The 22,455-nt window shown below is 47.7% G+C and overlaps 2 protein-coding genes across 2 annotated transcripts in view; one reads left to right on the top strand and one right to left on the bottom strand.

Moving 5' to 3' along the window:
• The window catches only part of LOC132836950 (phytanoyl-CoA hydroxylase-interacting protein-like), a 52,676-nt gene extending 49,743 nt beyond the window's left edge, over window positions 1-2,933 (top strand). The window contains exons 4-5 of the mRNA XM_060856537.1: window positions 886-1,003; window positions 2,396-2,933. Coding sequence (XP_060712520.1) covers window positions 886-1,003; window positions 2,396-2,933 — 656 coding nt within the window. The remainder of the gene's footprint in view (window positions 1-885; window positions 1,004-2,395) is intronic.
• A 7,020-nt stretch (window positions 2,934-9,953) lies between these two features.
• Window positions 9,954-22,455, bottom strand: part of LOC132837035 (bone morphogenetic protein 1-like) — a 132,016-nt gene continuing 119,514 nt past the window's right edge. Inside the window, exons 16-21 of the mRNA XM_060856689.1 lie at window positions 20,362-20,542; window positions 16,375-16,500; window positions 15,339-15,466; window positions 14,326-14,539; window positions 12,814-13,064; window positions 9,954-11,292 (exon numbers count right to left, since the gene is read on the bottom strand). Coding sequence (XP_060712672.1) covers window positions 11,158-11,292; window positions 12,814-13,064; window positions 14,326-14,539; window positions 15,339-15,466; window positions 16,375-16,500; window positions 20,362-20,542 — 1,035 coding nt within the window. The 3' untranslated portion in view covers window positions 9,954-11,157. The remainder of the gene's footprint in view (window positions 11,293-12,813; window positions 13,065-14,325; window positions 14,540-15,338; window positions 15,467-16,374; window positions 16,501-20,361; window positions 20,543-22,455) is intronic.

Here is a 22,455-nt window from a genome sequence, read left to right as displayed (position 1 = left end):
CATGATTGCACTGGAGGGGGTACAGAGGAGATTCACCAGAATGTTGCCTGGGATGAAAGTCTTAGTTAGAATGTTCAAGTCTCAGATAGGCTGGTTTGTTTTCCCGGGAGCAAAGAAGGCTGAAGGACGATCTGATTGAGGTATACAGGATTATGAGAGGCACAGCTAGAGAATGTGAGAATCATTTTCCTGTGACAGATATGTCTTATACCAGAGGGCATAAACTTAAGGTGAGGAATGAGTGGTTTGAGCAATCTGAGGAGTGGTAGAAATATGAAATACAGGACCTGAGAAGGTGGAGGTGGCAGGCACTTCTGCAGCATTTCAGAAAGAGCACTTAAAATACGAAGGCCTCGCAGGCTTTGGACAATGCAGGTAAATGGGATGAGCATAATTTGGTGTTGGTTGGTCAGCACAGACATGGTGGGCTGAAGGACCTACTTCTTTGCTGTATTACTTTATGACAAATATTAATACTGAGTTCTATTCTGTAAATATTAACACAGCTTCTGAAATACCCTGTGAATATTAGGACTGAATTATATCTTGTCAACACTGACTTTCCCCTGAAATGTCTGTGAACAATAATGGTGATATTCTGTAAATATTAATACTCCCCCTGAAATACAATGAATACTAACAATGATCATCTATAAATATTAACACAGTCCCAGAGACATATTGCGAATATTAATCCTGTGCCAAAGATATTCTAGAAACACCGACAGTCTCAAAGAGACAGCGGGCGAATGTGAACACTCTGGGATATATTCTGCAGATAACTTTGCAGAGATATCCTGAGAATACAGTACTGACACAGTCAGAGAGATAACCTGTAAATGGCATTGCACGATCCAGCTCATGTCCTGTGAATGTATTTCCCAGATTATTCTACTGCCCATTTGAAACAATTGTTGGAGAAGGCGGAAGCGATTGCGGGACGGATGCTGAGATTCTCAGTCTTCTATCGGAACCATCACGAGGAATATTTTGAATACATAAGGTATGTTTCCTCCCTACGTCTTTTGGACTCACACCTCCGAACGCAGCCCTGCTGTCACCATCTCTGTAACTTTGCCTGCCCGTGTCCATCTGCTGCAGAAACCTTCCTCTGTGCCAGCGGGAGTGAAATGTTTCAATAATCTCTTGGCAGGACTTGTGACTGATACAATCATATAAAATCTGCCATTCCTGTCCCAACTTGCATCAAGTCCCAATCATCTATCAGTCCTGTAGTTGGTGATTTACACAGGCTCCTTGCAGGGTCAGGAATAGAAATCGTGAACTGCTCCTGACCGAAGCACAGCAACCCCACCAGTACCTGGCCATAGTGGGCCCTTTGGGACTCCAGGCCCTGGTTATGGGGGTCCCAAGGACCTCTCTCCTGTCCTGGGCCCTGGTTCCCAGACACATACAGCTCAAAGTAAAATGCTCATCATTGTTTTCTTCTCCCTTCCCAGATATGGAATCCCCTTCTCAGTCCCACCACCCTCCTCGATCTCTTCACTCCTCCACTTCCAGCCTCTTCACTCTCCCTCATTTGAATCACTTCTCGGACTGAAGCTCCAGAATTCCCACTCTATACCTTTCCATCACTCTGCCTCTCTTTCATCATTTAAATGATGACCTTTTTAACAAGCTGTCAAACATTTGAACCCCATTCTCTTCATGTGACACAATGACAAATTTAGTTTGATCATGGTCCTGCCTCACAGCAACATGATCAAACTGAACATGACATGAAACCCTGCAAAAAGATATTCTGTCAACTGATTAAATATCCTAATTCACAGAATTTCCCAATTTAGACAGTGTCAATTTTCATTTAATTTATTATGTTAAAGACACCATTTAAAAGGTTAATGTTGTTGTAGCCATGAATTAATGTCCCAAAATTTCTGCTGCCTTCATGTGGGCAGAATGCCCAGTGGTAAGTCGTTATCCTGTATCTAACCCCATGCTGTCCCTGTCCTGGGAGTGTTTGATGGGGGACAGTGTAGAGAGAGCTTTACTCTGTATCTAACCCTATGCTGTCCCTGTCCTGGGAGTGTTTGATGGGGACAAGGTAGAGGCAGCTTTACTCTGTATCTAACCCCGTGCTGTCCCTGTCCTGGGAGTGTTTGATGGGGGACAGGGTACAGAGAGCTTTACTCTGTATCTAAACCTATGCTGTCCCTGTCCTGTGGAGTGTTTGATGGGGGACAGGGTACAGAGTGCTTTACTCTCTATCTAAACCTGTGCTGTCCCTGTCCTGTGGAGTGTTTGATGGGGGGCATTTCAGTGATGACCTATTCTCCAATTTCTGTTCCAAGTTCCTGTTGTGGCGAGGTGGGGAAGGTTCAGGGTGGGGTGGGGAGGGGAGCTGCCACCTCACTTGGAGTCTCTTTCATTTCAGGACGCACCACAACGGGGTCATGCAGCCCTACCTGAAGGACAGCAGCGGCAGCCACGGCTCGCCAGTGAACGGCACGCTGTATGGAGTCTTCTTCAGCTGCAACACCGAGTTCAACACTGGCGAGCCGCAGATGGACTCACCATATGGTCGGCTGCGGTTCCGAGTGGATGCCGAGAAGCTCTTCAATCCCGGCACTAACCTGTACTTTGCTGATCTCTATTGCATGTATACCGCCTACCACTACGTCATCCTGGTGCTGGCACCCAAGGGTTCCGCCGGCGACCTGTTCTGCCGCGAACGGCTCCCTCTGCTGGACAGCGCAAACAACCCCTTCCTGACCTGCACCCAGGACCCTGAAGGCCGGCTGGTCTTCCACCACGCCCAGGACCTCATCTTGGAACTGATTTACACCCAGCCGCTCAGCCTGTCCCTGGGCACCCTCGGTGAGATCGGCGGCCACCAGCTTATGAGCCTCTCCACCGCTAATGCCAAGAAGGACCCCAGTTGCAAGACCTGCAACATCAGCGTCGGACGTTAGAGTCAGCGACGGGAGGGGAAGGGGAAGGGGGAGGGCGGGCGGTGAGGGGTGGGGGTAAATGTGGGCGAAGGGAGGGGAGAGGTGGCTAAACCAGCGTCAGAGCCACTGTGAATAAAACAGTCTTTTTTTTTGCGGGGGGGGGGCGAGGAGGGAGATGTTCAGCAATTGAAATAATCTTCACCCCCCACCCCTCCCCGCCCCCAACCCCTACCTCTGCCACCCCGAAGTATTCTGTAATTCCTTATAACCCATAGGGGAAACGGTCATGGGGACAACAGGGGATCAGACGTACCAACAATCATCCAGAGACAAAATAGGTAGTGGAGAGGGGCACTGAAGCTTCCACATCCAGACAGTGCTGATCTACCAGACATGGACATTCTCCCATTAACACATGGGCCCACCTCTGTCCTGTATGTCTGGACACCCAGTCTTACAGCAACCACGCAGCACAGAACACTTGAGGTGCCCTGGCATTGGCACAGGGTGGTCAGCCCATTCACTTGAGCACAATGCAGATAGCACAATGTATCCCACTACTGAATGTGCCCCCCACAACTCCCCTCTCTCTGCAACATCCTGCTCTTCTCGCGAACTTTTAAAGTGATTTGATCAAACATCCCAGGCATTGCCACTTTCAATGTGATGAGCACAATGTAGTGAAGACCCACCTCAACCTATTTGACCGAAACGCACAGCTTGTCTCCTGGTTTTCCGTTGATTTACGTACGGAAGATCAGAGAGACTTGATTGTTTACCGGGAGTTGTATTGGCCCAGGGCTGGATCTGAAACATCTCCCAACACCAGTTAGTCCCAGTGGGAAAATCTCTGCCCATCTCCCTGTCAACTCTCCATTGCAGGCAGTCCTGGAGCATTCTTCATGTGAGTTCCTGTTTCCACCCAGCTGCCTCCCTCAAACAAGAGCCCCTCGAACAAGAACACCTCTGATGTTTTTACAATAGCAGTATGCTCAATAATTCAAAAATGACGCACAATTTGTGAAATGCCCAGCTGACTTCACACACTGTCCCATTTCCCCCACCGCCATCGTTGGTGCATCAGGAGATTAACTTTCCTATTCCCGTTCATACCCCACTGCCCCTCCCGCTAGCAAAATGTAGCAACCTGACAGAAAGGGCACCTCAACATGCGACCACTCTGAGGAACACAGGAACTGGAGGAGGCCATTCAGCCCTTCGAACCTGTTCTACCATTCAATTTGCCCATTCCTAGTCTGAATCCTAACTCTAGTTATTCCCTTATGTTCCGAGCTCTTTAATAATCTTGACTGACAAATAACCATCAACGTCAGTTTCAAAATTTTCAACTGAGCCCGAGCCTCAATGTACTTTTAGCATAAAGTCCCAGATTTAAGCTTCTCTTTGTATTCAAGACACACTTCTTGACCTTAAACAGTACAATGCCGCAGGTTTAGTTTTAAAGGTTTACCCCTTGTTCTAGATTGACACGTCCTGCCTTCAAAGGGCAGTTTCTCTCTATTGACTCCCTCAATCATCTCAATTAAATCCTTCAGCAAAGGGCAGTCTCTCACATCATTATTACGTACATTAAATGAATCTGCCTGATTACTGCAATCATTTGCATCAAATACCCACTGGCCAGGGCTGAAAGGAAGGGCAACTCAAGTTTTGGGTCACCCCAGTGGACCCAGCACATTGACCAGCAGCTGGAAAGTCAAAGGGCCAACCTCAATCTCGTATCAAACTGGGAATAGCCCAGGAGGCCAAGTCAATGAACTGTAGAAAGTGACAGACAGAATTCTATCGCTTTTACTGTGACAGAACAAATTTGAATGGGAGGTCGGGGCGATTAATACCAGAGGTTTCCAGACAAACAGTGAAGATTGTGGTTAATTTTCAGGATTAGTCAGACACTGCCATCTGGTGGTCACAACTGGATGCACACAGAACTTCGTCCCAGAGCAACATTTTTAGGTTGAAAGTGGTGGCTGATCAAACCTCCTGTTGCGACCTTGTGCACCCTTTGGCAACTCACATTTTCTGTGCACCCCCAAGTGCACCATTCCTGGTATCCCGCCCAATAATTAATCCTTGGTCCTGGCCAATGTTTATCTTTCAGCCACCAGCAGCAGAAACAGATCTTGTTATCTGATCATCATCATATTGCTGTTTGTGCTAGCTCGCAATGTGCTTCCCACATAACAACAGTTACCACACTTCAAAAGCTACTTCATGGGTTCAACAGCGCTTTGGAAAGTTCAATGATCATGACAGGTGCTATACAAATGCAAGTATTTATATTTTTCTGCTGTTCACCATCTCCCACTCTCCACATTATCGACTACACAAGTATAAGCATCCTGTCTGTGTATATCTCTCCCCCAGTCCTCATTCCAACAATTCACTCTCATATCCTCCAGTACCCCTACACCTGACAGCTGTGACTCCACACATTCTCCCTCACCTGCTCAGTCACTGCCCGGTTTCTGCTTCCTGACTTCCAGCATCTCCTCCCTGTTCCGTGCCTCTGCTCACTCTCTGAACCCAGAGTCAGGAAGGAAGCTATTGCTCAGCCCAGTGGTGTGACTGAATTCCATACATATCCTCTTTGCACTCTCTTCCTCATGGGATTATATTCCCACACTCAGAGTCCCGCAACGTCTTGCATTGGGCTTGGCTACAAGGCTGGACCTTGTCATGTAAGGGCTGGCCCAGTTATCACTCGATGAAAATTGTTCAAGCCTCAGTGTGGGGTTTGAGTCCACCTGGTTCATTGATCAATAGTTGTAACTTGCCCCACAGGAGCACCGTGGAATGTGAGAGATGAGTGCAGACTTAGAGGAGGAGATCTGACGATGGATCGAATGGTCATCTCCTGCACTGTAGCATTCCACAACCATGACCGGTGAACAAAATCTCCATCAAAGAGCTACCTTACAGAAGGGGAGCAAGGCAGAGAGGTGCAGTGGAGTAGGGGGATAGAATGCCAAAGCTCAAGGCCCAGGCAGCTGAAAGCACAGCAGCCAATGGTGAACCAAAGGAAATGATGGGAGGCTGGAAATGAGATTCCCAAGGGTTGTGGGGCTGGAGGGATAGTGGAGGAAGGAAGCCAAGGCGGGGAGGGGGAGGGGGAGTTGAATTCAAAGACAAGGATTAGAATTTTATGACTGACCTCCTCCACAAAGTAACAGTCATTGAGAACCAGCAGGTGAGATGAGAAATCAGGAATCAATGATGGGATGATAGGAAGTCTAGGTATTCCAGCCTTTGGAATGACGAAGGGAAGGTATGAGACTCAAGGAAAGAATGCGACAGAGTGGAAGGTGGTGCTTTGAATATTAACTTCGACATGGTGAAGGCATAAAAGTTGCTGGTTGGACAAAAATCTCATGAAGCACAAAAATATGTTAACAAAGTCCGGAGACACATTTTGCCTAAGTAGCAGGTGACATTATAGGATCTGCTCCCAACAGAGGTCATCTACGCTCCAGGATCATCCCAGAAAGTCCAGGGATTAAAGGCTAAATTCAAGGTCACCCTGTGAACAAAATTGGAAGGAAAAGAAACTTTGGGACATTCAAAAAAATGTGTGGTTTTCAAAAATGAAGACCTGAAACACTTAGGCCTATTAACCATATAAAGGCATGGGTGATGAGGAAGTGAGTCTGCTTGACATAAACTTAGAATCATCCATTGGCACTGAAAAGGCACAGCACTGAGAGGATAGAGCAAAGATGGAGTTGGGTTGGATTGGGTTGGGTTGTGACAACAGGAACCATATGACAAGCAGTATGTCCAATCAGAGTTGGCAATCTGAATTCCAAAGACCCTCCTGAAATAGTTTTAAAACCCTGGGTCAACAATCACTTTAAAGTACTCCCCACTTGCCTGGATGAGTCTCGCCCCAACAACACTTGAGAAGTTCACCATCATCCAGGACAAAGCAGCCCGCTTGATTAACACCACATTCACAAACATCCAATCCCTCCACTACCGAAGCTCATTGGCAGCAGTGTGTGCCCTCTGCAAGGTACAATGCAACAAATCACCAACTCTCCTTCGAAAGCACCTTCCAAACTCACACTTTCTTCTACCTAGTCAGCAGACACACAGGAACTACACCATAAACAAATTCCCCTCCAAGTTACACACCATCCTCGGAAATGTATCGCTGTTCTTTCACTGTCATTGAGTCAAGATCCTGGAACTCTCGCCCTAACAGCACTGTGTGGGTATCCCTGCAACAGAGGGACTGCAGTGGTTCAAGAAGGCAGTTCACCACCACCTTCTCAAAGGGCAATTAGGGACGAGCATCAAATGCTGGTCTCGCCAGCAACACCCACATTCCGTAGCATCGTTTTACGAACCTAATCACACATCCCATCCTATCCTGAGGCTAAATCTTAAACATGAGGACCTTGATGGAGCTAAAGCTGCTTTTTGCACAGACTGCATAGGGAGTTCAGGATGGTCCAGTGAAGGCAGAGACGTCTGTTCAGTGTTTAAGTGTCAAAGTGACTGCGCCATATTGAGGCGAAGGAGTGACAGGCAGCTTTCACAAATCTGCAAAATGTTTTGCTTCAAACAGTCTTTCATGTTAGCCAGCTCCGTTGTGCATGAAAAGAAAATTTAATGCTGTGTTCAGGTGAATCTGTCTGCCTGTTGCAATTTGTGTTATGTGTTTCTATGCAAGCTAATATTACCAAGCAGAGCAAAGCTTGTGCTGCACGCAAAGTTTAAATTCAATAAAAGCTTCAGCAAAGGCCCCGTGTCTAAGTGCTGGTCATTTTTCTCACTTCTACCCCGCACTTGTAACATCCTCTTCTGACCTCAACCTCTTTGCATCCAGACCCCTTCCATCGAACTGCTCCCTCCACACCTGGGCCTGTGATGCTGTGCTTAGTTCTCAATACCGGTCTTCAGGAGGGATCTACCCGGTTGAGAGCACGGTCTAGTCAACTCTGAGAGCCACTATGTTAAACAGTTGAAGGTACAGGCCAACTCTGGATGTCAACAGGCCTGGAAGGAGCTAGGAGAAGACCCCCTCAAATGAGACAATGAGCCTTGTGATCTGATAGGTCAAACCTTCTCCCACTGCTTGCCAACACAGTGGAGGAGATTGACAAGTGTAGTACCAAGAAGCAGAGACTTAGGTTATGTGAACAGTCTGGAGAAACTGGGATCATTCTCCTTAGAACAAAGAAGTGCAAGGGACTACCTGACAGAGGTGTTCAAAACTTTGGAACATTTTAATAGAGCAGAGGGAGAAACAATTGTCTGTGGCATAAATCTCAGTGGACCCTGCCTAATCATATTGTGATTTTTATACAATGTGATATGAATAAGGTAGCTTTGACTGGGAATTTATACCTGAGGAGATTTACTTTGGGAAATAACTGTAAGTGAAACATTTCATTAAAAAAGCCAATGAGACATCTGAACATTGTTAATTAGGAGTCAAATCTAATTAAATCCCAACAAGACTCGTGTTTTGGCCAACAGAGACTTTCAGACACATTATCAAAGTGGAAACGCTCCAAAACATTCTTTGGTCTTCCCCCTTCAATTTCAGCAGCTGCTATATTTGGAGTCAACCAGTCTCAAGTGAAACATAATTAATTTTTCACAACCATTCAAACTCAGAGAAGTGCCTCCACCCACAGCGCAAAGCCGAGCCACTGTGCTGCGATAGTACAAAATGAGGCAACTCTGGGCACAATGTTGAAGGGATTATTCCTCAGCGTTCACTTGGCAGCGAAAAGTTCGCTTTGGCTTGGTTTTGTACATGATTAAAGCTCCAGCATCTCAGGCAATGTATGTCTGCTGCCTCCAACCTGTAAAGGCACTTGTCGATGCTCCACAGCGTCGTCAGGTGTGCAAGTCATGAGGCCATGGGATCAGTGGCCAAGTCTTAGATTTGGATTGGGGCACGATTGGAAAGTAATAGCGGATGGTGTGCTTACTACAAGGGACTTAGTGCAGTGGCTAGTAATGCAATTCAGTGTGTGACCATCAAAAGGCAGGCAAGGCCAGTGAGAGATGGATGGTGAAGGAAGAGAAGGTAGACTGGGTGCCCAGTGCTATTTTCAGGAGCAATTTGGCATGTACAGATAAGGGTGTGCTTTTATAAATCCAAGTGGATGATGCTGATGCTGAGTCTGGCCGTGGAATTTCTAGGGGAGGACAAGTGAAGGTTTAATTCAGGTCTTTAAGAGCCACAAGGTCTACATCACAGGAGGAGGTGATTCTGCCTCTATTTGTACTGAATTCTGCCTAGATTAGCATAAACTTCAATCCAGGAAAATTCAATGGAGACCGGAGAAGACAAAGATGGGTTTGCAATGCAATGAGCTGGAATCTTGATAGAAAACTGGATGGAGCTACAGGAACCTTACCTGGGGCTGTCACAACCTTTGGCACTACATTCAGCCCTGTCAGAAGCTGGTGCTCTTGTTCCATTGGGTAAAATTGCATGTTCACATTTCAACATATACCCTGCTGACATCTCTATTTAAAACAGTGCTACAAGAGACAGAAATAAAAAGCAAACATTCCACCTTTGAAACAAAATCAGCTGGGGACGTCCAGGGTCACATGATGTGCTAAACAACCACGTAACAGGAGCACCTTAAGACCGGTGGATCTTGCACAGTGATTATGCTGAAGTGAACACTGCGCAGTTAATATTTTGAACTGATCGACTGGTCAATCTGCATTGCTATTTGGACATTAAAACGGCCCCATCTGGGGTTTGGGCAAATACAAAGGAGGTCATGGCATTATTTCAAACAACAGCAGGGGTTATCTTCCCAGTGTGCTGGTCAATATTCATCTCGCAATCAACACTACAGAAAAAAGACCATTCTGGTACTCTTTCTGCGGGAGCTCGCTGTGTGCAAACTTTGTTGCTGTGCTAACGACAACAACGACAACACTTCAAATGCTTCGGAGTGGGCATCGCCTCTTGCCCACTCTGAAGCCCAGACCAGTCTACAGCAAAGACAAGATGACAAAACAGCGGACAAATGCAAAAAAAAAGAAGCTGCAGCATTTATTTTTATTGGGGCTTTAAAGAATGAACTTCCAAAGCTTATCGGACAAAACTCGGCACGATCACCTGGTGCACCTTTACACCTCACCACCCCACCATCTGACCACACCAAACCAAGCCGAATCGCAGCTTTCCAGTCCACTGTCTGCCAATGCACTGCCCCAAACGATCTCAGGCAGGCGATCCCCATCCAAGGTTCGGCGTGGTAGAAGGTAATGCTCATGGTGATCTCAGGGATGTCAAAACCAATGTTGAACGGTTAAAATCAGCAACTTGAGTAAATCAACTTGCAGCTCTTGCAGTAAATGCTGCTTCACTGATATTTTTCCTCACAATCCCCACAGACTGAATCGAGGAGATCGCAGCCCTGTCTGTGAAATCTTGTGGAGGCCAGCACCTGAATATAAACTTCAAGCTTCAGGAATTGTTTTATGCTACTGTATTTTATTGAGGAGGCAGTGAAAATGTCTTCCACACTACTCCCCCCAACCTTTCACTGTAGAGGTTTCCCTCCCTCCCCCCACCAATGCTAAACACTACTGACCAATGGAGAAAGAGCAGGCAGCTCGCCGACTCCTCATCCTCTGCCAGCGGTGGCTCTGGCCAGGAGACACACAAGGTTAGACAGCATTGGCTCAGCAGAGGACCCCTGGAAGTGCCTGGTCACAGGTTGACACCTCCCTTGACAGCCCAGTACCCTTCGGTGTGGCAGGCCAATGGCAAGCCACTTTGTGGCTCATGGTTGCGGTCAAGTGACATCCATTGAATGTCAGCATGAGAGACAGAGAGAGAGAGAGAGAGACAGGGGTTTCACAGAAGTCCAGGGACCAGTACAGAGGGCAGCTGCACTGATCCGTCTTTCGTGCTGTTTGAAAGAAAGCTATGTACGTCCGTGAAAAGGGGATCATACCACAGCTTCGGTCATCTTCCCGAAAGGAATCTCTCACAACACTGAGTCCTTTTTATGTTTGAAAACACTGCAATACTGGGTCGCTTGGCGATTCCCAGTCATTCGCTGCACTTGAAGCATCACATATCATAATACAAACGAGTCATTTCAGCCGTTTTTTTTTCATTTAAAGTGCTGAAATTTTGGAAATGGCTATGTTCCTCGTGGGAGAATTTTACAGTACAATTAACAAAAAAGAAAGTTGCAAATTCCCAAGTCCCTCAGTTCGCCCAGGGTTCAGATCATTTCCTCAAGTGAAGAGTGTCTTGGAACTTGGTGCTGGTGTAACGTGCGTGGAACCCCTTCTTGTTGATGGTGTCGTCTGTGTGGAAGCGAATCATGATCGAATCCCCAGCAGAATAAATTTCCTCAGGAGGCTGCAACAAAAAATGTTGACCCGTCAATAGAGGGCTACTGCTGATCTGTAAGTGTGCCTACAACCCCTCCGACTCTTACTGTTCTCTTCACTCAACGTTGCTGCTGTCTCCATTGTTCCTCCTTTAACCTACCTGGTAAGTTAAAGGAAGGCAGGTGAAGATCACTGGAACCCCAGTTGGGAGTCTCAGCAATTTATTGCTCCACGTGGGCCATAAACTCAGTTGGCTGGGAGGCTGAGTAAGCCTGCTGCACTGTCACTGCTGGCTCTCACTCTGTTCAAGCATGTGGGTAATTTGTTTCCTTCATTCTTTTATGGGGATGTTAGGGCTATTTGCTGCCTGTCCCTAACCGCCTTTGAACAGAGCGCTTTGCTGGGGCCATTTCATGCAGCAGTTGAGAGTCAACCACATCGCTGTGGGTCTGGAGTCATATGGAGGCGAGGCTGGGTAAGGACGGCAGATTTCCTTCCCTCAAGGACATTAGTGAACCAGATGAGTGTTTGCAAAAATGACATTACCGAAACTAATTTTCCATTCAGGATGTAGTAAATGGATTGAAATTTCACCAGCTGCTGCAGTGGGATATTAGCAGGCAAACATTGATCTTGTGGCGCAGAGTGTAGTGTCTCCATTTATGAGGTAGAAGCTCTGAGTTTGAGGCCCACTGCAGGACTTAAATGGCCACTGGGCTTGTGTTCATAACATGGCCAGACAAGTTAATTATCGACCTATCAATCTTTCCGAAAAATTTACGGCAGATGATTGCAGTGGGAGAGTCTCCCAGTCAGGCCAATCCTATCTCTGGGGATAGGCCTGTGTCCATGAAACACCAGCGACACAAACAGGGATAAGTGCAAGCTTTCTCTGCCTCATCCATCAGGTTGCTTCACAGTATACGTGCTGGTACATGTATCTGCGAACTCTGACCTATGCCCTTACCTCACATTTTGATGTGCTGTGGGTGGTATGAGCAAATGAATATTTGTAGACAAATGCACACACATGGGTACGTGCATAACATACGGTTTTCCCTGCTCTCTGCTCAGAGACGCACTAATGGATGACATGTTGGGTGACAAACCTCCCACCCATTGCATGCATACACCTCCCAGAGGCGCTGTATGGAATTTTAAGTGCTGGGGCAAGGGGTGGGGACTTGAGAAGAACAGCTTGGAGCAGAAAAAGAAGATGTGAAGCGGGCTGCACTGAGACTGACATCAGAATGCGAGGAAGCAAGGAAAAAGGTTCTGCCATTCCTTCCACAGGTGGGGGGATTTGGCGATGGGACATTGTTCAGCATCACAAGGTTGGACCCACTCAGTGGAGGTGGTCTTGCCACTTGTGTGGCACAAATATAGCTTGCCAGTTATTTGCCCAAGTCTGAATGTTGCCCAGGTCTTGCTGCATCTGGGCCCTAGTTTCTCATTATTAGGACAGTTGGCAAGTCCGTGCTAAACTGGGGTGGTTTCACTGAACCAGAAGGTCTCGGGAAATCGCTGAATGGACATTACGAGCTCTTACCCCGGAGCCACAGAACCTGCCCAGCCTTGGAGCAGTGTCATCTGAGCCATCAAACAACTCCATGTAATCGTAACCACAGTCAGCCTCCTCCTCGATCTCGAAGGTCTGAAATATCAGCTCAACCCCGTAGCCTTCCTCAGCCCGGATCACCCACTGGCAATCAGCTCCTCCAGGATAATTGTTATCGCCAAACTGCGCGTGAGAGTACAGGTCCTTGGTTTTCACTTCGGCCTTCAGCTTGCCCCCACATTCTGCAGAATAAAACATGGGGTGTAACACTGATCTCTGGATAGAAGTTTCCTGAGGTAGTTTAGTCCTTTCTCAACTGTATCACTTGCTCAATGCCATCGCACTATTTATAGTCTGATATTTTCTTTCACTAGCCAGCACGAGATCCTCCCTCGCTTGGACTACATTCCCCAGTCAGGGCTGTGTGTTCACCTTCCTTCCATCTACAGTTCTTGTCTCAATGGGTTGCATTTCTCCTCTCTGACAGGAGGCTGGGAGTGGGGAGGGCTCATTGTCCATGGAGGACGATTTATAAGACTGGAACCAACATATTGCTGCTGTGTCAGAGGTGCCGTCTTACATTTGAGATCCTTATGCAATGCCTTGCTTGCCTTTCAGGGCAGAAAGCCCTGGGTAGAAAGTCGATGGGACCTCAATGCAATGAAATGAACAACAGCCTTCCTTGCATTACACAACTGACATCACATTATTCTACTCAGTGTCATTAAGTACCTTTGCTGCTTAAGGCTATCAAGTTTTTCATGCATAAGAGCAGTTCTTAGTACACTATTCCAATCTGCTCCATTCCCCCACATTACCTCTGCAACCAGTTGTTGATGGGGTATGATGCTGTGGCAGTCCTCTGGTATTTTGACCAGATGACTATCCATGCACTAGGCTAGCTGCAGGTTGCCAGCAATGTTACTGGATTGCAGGGCTGGAGTGTGTGTGGAATCAGACCTCGCCCTCCCCCAACCTACAGACTCACACCAAAGGTCGATGGATAGCAACCAGCATTGGGAGCCCAGCTTAGCCTTCCTCATGATTCATCAGTTCTGACTCCGTGCCATCCCAATGGAGTTGCTGATGTTTTACTGCTTTGCACAGCTCCGAATCGCTGCAGGACCAGTACAAGTGCTTGCAGAAAAGTCAACTGCACTGCTTAAATCTGGATGCGTGCCCAGAAATTAAGCCTTTGCTGACTGACGTCCTTCTCACTGTGGCTACGTTTGTGATAAGGTAAGCCCCTTTTCTCAGCTGATTTGTCATGTTTCGCCTGGGAGGATATTGTTAAATGTGTAATTTCAAGACTGCAACCTACCTGAATGGGTGAAGCAGGAAAGACACAGTGAACAGCATGTAATAACGCCCCTCAGTAATTCCATTTACCATCACTTTCCAAAGCAGTTCAAATGAATGAACAGAATTGTCTGCGCACTGGTTTGGCTCCAAATCACAATTCAAATTGGAGAGATACGTTTGGTAATAGCAGATGTTTCTTACCTGAGGTGTGAGCAGCTTCAAAGCCTTTTTTCTGTACAGAGTTGTCAGAGAAGAATTTGATGAACATCTTGTTGAAGGTGGAGATGAGGGGCTCTGGCTTCTTACTGCCGCAGAATCGGCCAATAACCTTCGCTTTCGAGTCTTTGCCATCGTAAAGCTCCAAGTGATCATAAGCACATTCCTGATGCTGTTCAATATCCAACTCATTGAATGCCTTAAAAAAAAGCAAAGAACTGCATGTTGCCCAAGGGTGAAAATTCCAAGTTTCAAGGCTCCATAGACAAGTAATTTCTCAGAGGGCAGAAGGTGACGGGGATGTTGAAAACGATAAAGAATTTGGATAAAAGTAAATCTGGACAAAGCATTTCCATTTGGGCGCCTGATAAGACAGAACCTCAGTATTGCTGATTCAAACCCAAAGAGAAACCGACCTGCCAACCAATCAGCACAATCTTCTCATGCAGTATAAAATGTCATTTCCTTGAGGTTTGGCGTTGTGTACCGATGAGTGCAAGAGGAAAAGTTGTGGCAGCATGTTGTTTGTTTTTCAACAATTCTCAAGCTGCTTCTGAAGGCGTGAGGGTTGGTAACCGGGGTGGGGGCAGAGATTAAAGACAATTTGACATTAAAAGATAGTGAGACAAGGAGCTTTGTTTTAATTCAACGTTACAGTTCGTGCAATTCTGGAAGCCAGTGCCTGAAAGCAGGGTGGAAGGAGATTCGACAATAACCTTCAAAATGAAAATGGATACACAAGTGAAAAGAAGAATGGGGAAAGAGTCTGTCAAGTGGGACGATTAGGAAGACCTTTCAAAGGGCCAGTATAGGCTTGATAGGCTAAATAGGCCTCTGGTGACTCTCCAGAGCTTCCAAAATGGAACTGGACCAAAATAGTGAGTCATTTGTGACTATGCAGCATTCCAATCTGGTCCCTTAATAATGATGACAGTGAATAGGGTTTGTGATTTTACGCCAATCTTGGATGCACCCCCATGATGAGGAGTATTCCTTACCAGTTTAACTCGATGCCCAGGTGTGGTCGTGATCTCCCAGGTACACTCCTTTCGACTGGTGTACTTATTGGGCCAGTTGGGGCTGGTGATGGTGCCCGAAACGCTGTTGATCTTGTGTTCACATCCAGCTGCAGTCACAAGAAAATTAAATCATAAGATCAAGAAACAGGAGAAGTCACCTTGAGCCTGCTCTGTCATTCAATAAGATCATGGCCTTAACTTCACAGTCCCATCTGGCCCCCTTGACTCTCTTGTCAGTCTGGAATCTGGTAAACAGTCTGGAGTCTAGCTAAAGACCCTACCTCTCCACTCCGGGAAACAGAATTCCAAACAATGACACCCTCCGAGAAAAGAACATTTTCATCTTCATTGGAAGACCCCCTTTGAAACTGCGCTCTCTAGTTCAAGGTTTCCCAAGAGGGGAACCATATTTTCAGTGTATACCTCCTCAAACCCCCTCACAATTTTATACATTTCAATTGTATCATAGCTTTCAAACTCCAGTGAACGCAGCCCCAATCTGCTCAACCTTTCCTGATATGACAAGCCCTATGTTTCAGGAATCAGTCTAGTGAATTTCCTCTGAACTGCTTCCAATTGCATGAACACGACACCCTCGGAATGAGTGACTGGGAAACAGTCCAGCTTGCAGGCTTGCCTGTTACAATAGTGACTGGCAGCAGAGACTCTGCTTTGGAAAATACCTGCTCTTTGCGAATGGTGTGGGTCAATGCATGTGAGCAAGCCCATGGTCGCCATACCTTGCAGTAGGCAGAAACCATTCGTACCCTGCAACTATCCTCTGCTGACTGAACTTTGCTGAAGACTCACAGGTTTAAACATTTTGTCCCTTCATTCAGAAGCCAGATGGTGCCAATTCTCACTCTGTGAATTAAAACTGTTGGGATATTGCCCACCCAGGAAGAGCAGTACCATGAATCTTCCAGTGCAACACTCCCACCTTGGGATAGGCAAGTTGGAGCTCTCAGTGCCCTGCTCCATCTCATGGGTGCGCTGGGGGTTAAAGGTCACTCACCTTCCTTGCAATCATGCTTGTTCTCATGAAGCATGAAGCCGCTGCGGCACTGACATGTGTAACTCCCAAAAGTGTTGACGCACTCGTGCTGGCAGCCGCCATTATCCTTTGAGCATTCGTCCTTGTCTGGAGGAAGGAAAGGTAGGGAAGCTCAAGACGCAGTCTCCACAGCTTGACACACAGTCTAAAACTTCACCCCCGCAAATAATCACCCCCAGGAGCTCTGCCCCTCTGTCCAGTTCATCCTCATTCACTGTAACTTGCTTGTTGTCCATAGACAACAGAAAACCTCAGTCAAGGCACATTATCGTGAAGTTACTCCAGCCCCTGATCTCTCATGTGGCTGCACAGTGTGCCTGTCAAACTATCCCAGCACAGGGTTAGATACAGAATCAAGGTCTCTCTACACAACAACAGAAATTGCTGGAAAAACTCAGCAGGTCTGCCAGTATCTGTGGAGAGAAAGCAGAGTCAAGGTTTCAGGTCCAGTGACTCTTCTTCAGAATTGATGGTCTTGGAAATGATGTCACATATGCTGAAGGGAGGAGTCACAGAATAGAATCATCGAACCCTTACAGTTGGAAAGAGACCACTCGGCCCACACGACCCTCCAAAGACCGTCCCAATCAGACCCAGACAACGACTCCACCAATAACCCTCCACTTACCATGGTTAAGCAACCTAGCCTGCACATGCCTGGACACTATGGACATTTAGCATGACTAATCCACCTAAGCTGCACATCTTTGAACCATGGGAGGAAACCAGAGCACCAGGTGAAAACCCACACACACACATGCGGAAAACATGCAAACTTCACACAGATAGTCAGCCAAGGCTGGAATTGAACCTGGGCCCCTGGTACTGTGAGGCAGCTGTGCTAACCACGAAGTCACTGTGCAGTTCAAAGTGGGTGAAATGAGTAAGCAATCAGTGAAGAGAGAGAGAAAACAGCAGTTGACAGACAAAGGGCTGTATAATGGTGAACCAGGTAATAAGAAAAGCTGACAATAGGGATCATTAGTTGTGAAAATTGGTTGGTTGTGACTACAAGGTCAGGAGTGTGGGAGTGGGTAAAAACACAGAAGAAGGTGTTTAGGCTGAAAGTTATTCAACTCGATACTGAGACCAGGAGGTTGCAGGGTCCAAGCAGAAAATGACTTGCCATTCTTCCAGCTTACGTTGAGCCTTGCTGGAGCACTGCAGAAAGCCCAGGACAGAAATGCTGTCCAGGGAACACGGTGGTGTGTTGAAGTGGCAGGTAACTGGACGCTTGGGGTCATTTTTGCAGACAGAACGTAGGTGTTCCACAAAGCAGTCACCCAGTCTGTTTCGTCTCTTCAATGCAGAGGAGACCACACATTGCTGTGAACAGTGAATACAACAGACTACATTGAGTGAAGTGCAGGTAAATCACTGCTTCACCTGGAAGATGTGTCTGGGGCTTTGGATAGTGAGGAGGGAGGAAGTAAACAGGCAGGGGTTACAGCTTCTGAGATGGCACTGCCCCAACAAACACTCCCAGGGAAGGTACAGCACGGGTTTACAGATTACAGAACAATGGCAAAGGAACCAGAGTGAAGATGAAGCGCAAACAATGAACTGTGGTGATGTGAAAATCTCTGCCTGAAACAGTGATTTTCCCAAGGGAGAGTACGAGATATCTGAAAAGGGAAAATTTGCAGGGATCTGAAGAAAGGGCAGGAGGTTCGGATCTGTCACTCTTCCAAACAGCCAGCACAGGCACAGCACATTTGTACTCTCTGATCCAGGAAACATGAATAATTTACATGAGCAAGTGACAGAGCAAGCTGTGAGGTACAAAACTACACAGTGTGCAAAATTTGATGTGATTTGGGTCTGGATCCTAAAGGGGGCAGTCCTGTCCTTCATTCCATCACTTTTGCTTGCCTGATGCAGTGTACTCCCCTTTGGTTCTACTCTGCCCGTGGAAAAGTGGGAAACTTTAAGGGCATCACTTCTTTATCTACTTGCTACTGCGTAAGGCACAGTTTTCACAGTCACTGAAAAGCTAAATGCCCCCTCATGGTATCCCTGCCAACGATTGAACAAACTGACCAAGCCAAATGGAACAGGAAAAGCACTGCACCAGGGCAGGGATCAGCTGACAATCTAAGTGGGTTCCAGCCATCCTCTCACTCTACACCCCTCCGTAGTCTTCACCTTCCCTAACCTGACAGACTTCTGCAATGTCTGCAACATCCTCCAAGATCTCAGTGACTTCCTTCAATCCTACACCCCTTCAAGATCTATGTTGCCTCCTGCACCCGACACACCTCTGACATCTCTATCACCTTCTCCATCCTACACCCTTCTGGCAGCTCTGTGACCTCCTCACTCAACATCACTCTGAGATCTATGAACTCCTCCAGCCTTTCAATGCTCTGACATCTCTGACCTCCTCCACCCTACACCACTCAAACATCTGTGAACTCCCCCAGTCCTGCAACCTCCAAGGTCTCTACGGCCTCCTGCAACCTTGCACCCCTCCGCCATCAGTGACCTCCTCCGCCCTACGCCACTCCGAGATCTCTATGATCTCCTCCATCCTGCACCACCCCGAGATCTGTGAACTCCTCCAGTTCTGCAATCTACAAGATCTCTATGACCTCCTGCAACCCTGCATCCCCAACATCTCTGTTATTGCCTTGCTCCTGCACCCCTCTGAGATCTGTGACCTCTTCCAGCGCTGCACTCCTCTGAGATCTGTTGCCTCCTCCAGCCCTGCACTCCTCTGAGATCTCTGTTACCTCCTCCAGCCCTGCAGCACTCCGAGATCTCTGTGACCTCCTCCAGCCCTGCACCCCTCTGAGATCTCTGTGACCTCCTCCAGCCCTGCACCCCTTGGAGATCTGTGTGACCTCCTCCAGCCCTGTACCCCTCTGAAATCTGTGTGACCTCCTCCAGCCCTGCACCCCTCCGAGATCTCTGTGACCTCCTCTAGCCCTGCACCCCTCTGAGATCTCTGTGACCTCCTCTAGCCCTGTACCCCTCTGAGATCTCTGTGACCTCGTCTAGCCCTGTACCCCTCTGAGATCTCTGTGACCTCCTCCAGCCCTGCACCCCCGCCCTCCCCGAGATCTCTGTGACCTTCCCCAGCCCTGCACCTCTCCGAGATCTCTGTGACCTCCTCCAGCCCTGCACCCCCGCCCTCCCCAAGATCTCTGTGACCTCCCACAGCTCTGCACCTCTCGGAGATCTCTGTGACCTCCTCCAGCCCTGCATCCCTCTGAGATCTCTGTGACCTCCTCCAGCCCTGTACCCCTCTGAGATCTCTGTGACCTCCTCCAGCCCTGTACCCCTCTGAGATCTCTGTGACCTCCTCCAGCCCTGTACCCCTCTGAGATCTGTTACCTCCTCCAGCCCTGCACCCCTCTGAGATCTCTGTGACCTCCTCCAGCCCTGCACCCCTCGGAGATCTCTGTGACCTCCTCCAGCCCTGCACCCCTCGGAGATCTCTGTGACCCCCTCCAGCTCTGCACCCCTCCGAGATCTCTGTGACCTGCTCTAGCCCTGCGCCCCTCTGAGAACTGTGACCTCCTCCAGGCGTGCACCTCTCTGAGATCTCTATAATCTCCTCCATCCTACACCACTCAGAGATCCCTGCAACGTCCTCCACCCTACATACTCAGAGATCCCTGCAACTTCCACCACCCTACACCACTCCGAGATCCCTGTAACTTCCACCACCCTACACCACTCCGAGATCCCTGTAACTTCCACCACCCTACACCACTCCGAGATCCCTGCAACTTCCACCACCCTACACCCTTCTGAGATCTCTGTGACCTCCTCCAGCCCTGCACCCTTCTGAGATCTCTGTTACTCCTCCAGCCCTGCACCCTTTCAAGATCTCCATAATCTCCTCCACCCTACACTACTCCGAGATCTCTGTAGCCTCCTCCAGCCCTGCAACCGTCCGAGATCTCTCTCTCCTTGCACCCTGTAAGGATACAGCTCACATACCAGAGAAGAAATGGGCCTTGAAACCTTTCTTGGAGACGGTGTTGTCTGATTTAAACTCTATCCTCATATTGTTGTACTGGGATGTGATCACCTCCGGCTTCTCTGCTCCGCAGAATTTGCCATGAAGCTTGGCGTCGGCGGAGAGGCCACTGCGGACTTCGACGTAGTCATATTTACAAACCTGGAAAGAAACAGATCACAGACCAATCAGATTGATACATCACTGACCACATCAATAGGTAGAATACAATATCAGGATGGATAAAGTGTGCAGCTAGATAAAAACACAGCAGGTCAAGCAGCATTAGAGGAGGAGGGGAGTCGATGTTTCAGGTCAGAACCTTTCATTATGATACAGTATCAACAGAACAGATCAAATCGGAGCAAGTCACCAAGCACAACAGATTTCAATCCAGCTTAATTTTACTGTAGGGATACCAATGATTGACCTAAAATGACACAATATAGTATGGTACAGTATCTCACACATAGTAATACAACATTGCCAGTGTAAGCCACACTCCGTCCTGACTGAATTCTGACATGGAGAGGGAAGGAAGCAGTCTCTCCCCATTTAGCTCAGTGTCTCATGCACCTTTATAAACTGAAACAAGTTCAAAACTCCCAAAGCACTTCACAGAAACACCACTAAATACAATATTGAGCGGTGATCAAAAGCTTGCTGAAGGATGTAGGTATTCAGGATTGTCTTTTGAGAGTAGTGAGATAGAGTGATGGAGAACTTGAGGGAGGGAATTCCAGAGCTCAGGGTCCCAGGCAGTTGAAGATGTGGCCACCAATGGTGGAGTGATTAAAATCAGGGGTTGCTCAAGAGGCCAGAATTAGAGGTGTGCAGAGATCTTGAAGGTTTCTGGGGCCTGAGGAGATTCCACAGATAGGGAGGGCCTGTGGCCATGATGGAGGATTTGATAACAAGGAAGTGAATTCAAAATCAAGACATTACTTGACAGAAAGCCAGTGTAGGTCAGTGAGTACAGGAAGAATAGGGGGAACAGAATTCATTGAATCCCTAGTGTGGAAACAGGCCCTTCGGCCCAACAAGTCAACACCCACCCTCTGAACAGTAACCTACCCAGACCCATTCTCCTACCCTATTACTCTACATTTACCTCCGACGAATGCACACCTAACCCACACATCTCTGTACACTATGGGCAATTTAGCATGGCCAATCCACCTAACCTGCACATCTTTGGATTATGGGAGACAACTGATGCACCCAGAGGAAATGCACGGAGACATGGGGAGAATGTGCAAACTCCATACAGACATACACTCGAGGGTGGAATTGAACCCAGGTACAATTTGAGTTGAGACACAAAACACGGAGATTTGGATAAGGTCAAGTTTACGGAGGCTAGAATGTGCAAGACAAGTTGGGAATGCAGTGAAACAGTCGAAGTGGAAAAGTAATGAAGGTGTGAATGAGGGTTCCGGATGCAGACGAGCAGAAAATGGACCAAAGTTGTTGAAACAGACAGTCTTCCTGATGGCACAAGCATGAATCAGGAGCTGAACTTGGGGCTACAGATGGTTTAATCTCAACAATTGCTGGGAAGATGAACGGAGTCAGTAGTAGGGGATGAAGTCTGGAGTGGAGACTGAGAACAGTGCTGAGAACAGAGTATGATGACCGATGCATGCTACACTGTCCTAGTCATCGAAGGTGTGATTCACTGCTTCGCAACATTTCCAAGGGCTAAGGCCATCCATCTGTCAGAGTTATATATCCTTCCCTTCCTTCTCTGAGTTCTCACCTTGTTCAATGCAGTGTGCCAGTGCAGGGTGAGAGGGAGTGGGCAACTCTGTTGTCCTCAGGAGGTGTGTGACAGTTTGCTGTTCTCTAATCATCAGCAATTGAACCTTTTATCTTCCACTGATTTCTTGTACTCTTGGGGTCTCTGTTCGGCTGTGTAGTGCTTTGGGTGGGTGCCTTGACTCCAATAAGCCAGCAGCCATTGCTGATGGTACAGTGAGCTGTGACTCAGCAGGGGTTGCACTCACACAACAGACGGGCAAGGTTGTGAGTACATGCCCCAGCATCAGAGTCCAGGCTGCCATTCCCATACTGAG

The sequence above is a fragment of the Hemiscyllium ocellatum genome, chromosome 48, assembly GCF_020745735.1.
Source record: "Hemiscyllium ocellatum isolate sHemOce1 chromosome 48, sHemOce1.pat.X.cur, whole genome shotgun sequence".
Classification (NCBI taxonomy): Eukaryota; Metazoa; Chordata; class Chondrichthyes; order Orectolobiformes; family Hemiscylliidae; genus Hemiscyllium; species Hemiscyllium ocellatum.
The sequence above is the reverse complement of the archived record's forward strand: the minus strand, read 5'-3'. Positions and strand labels throughout refer to the sequence as shown.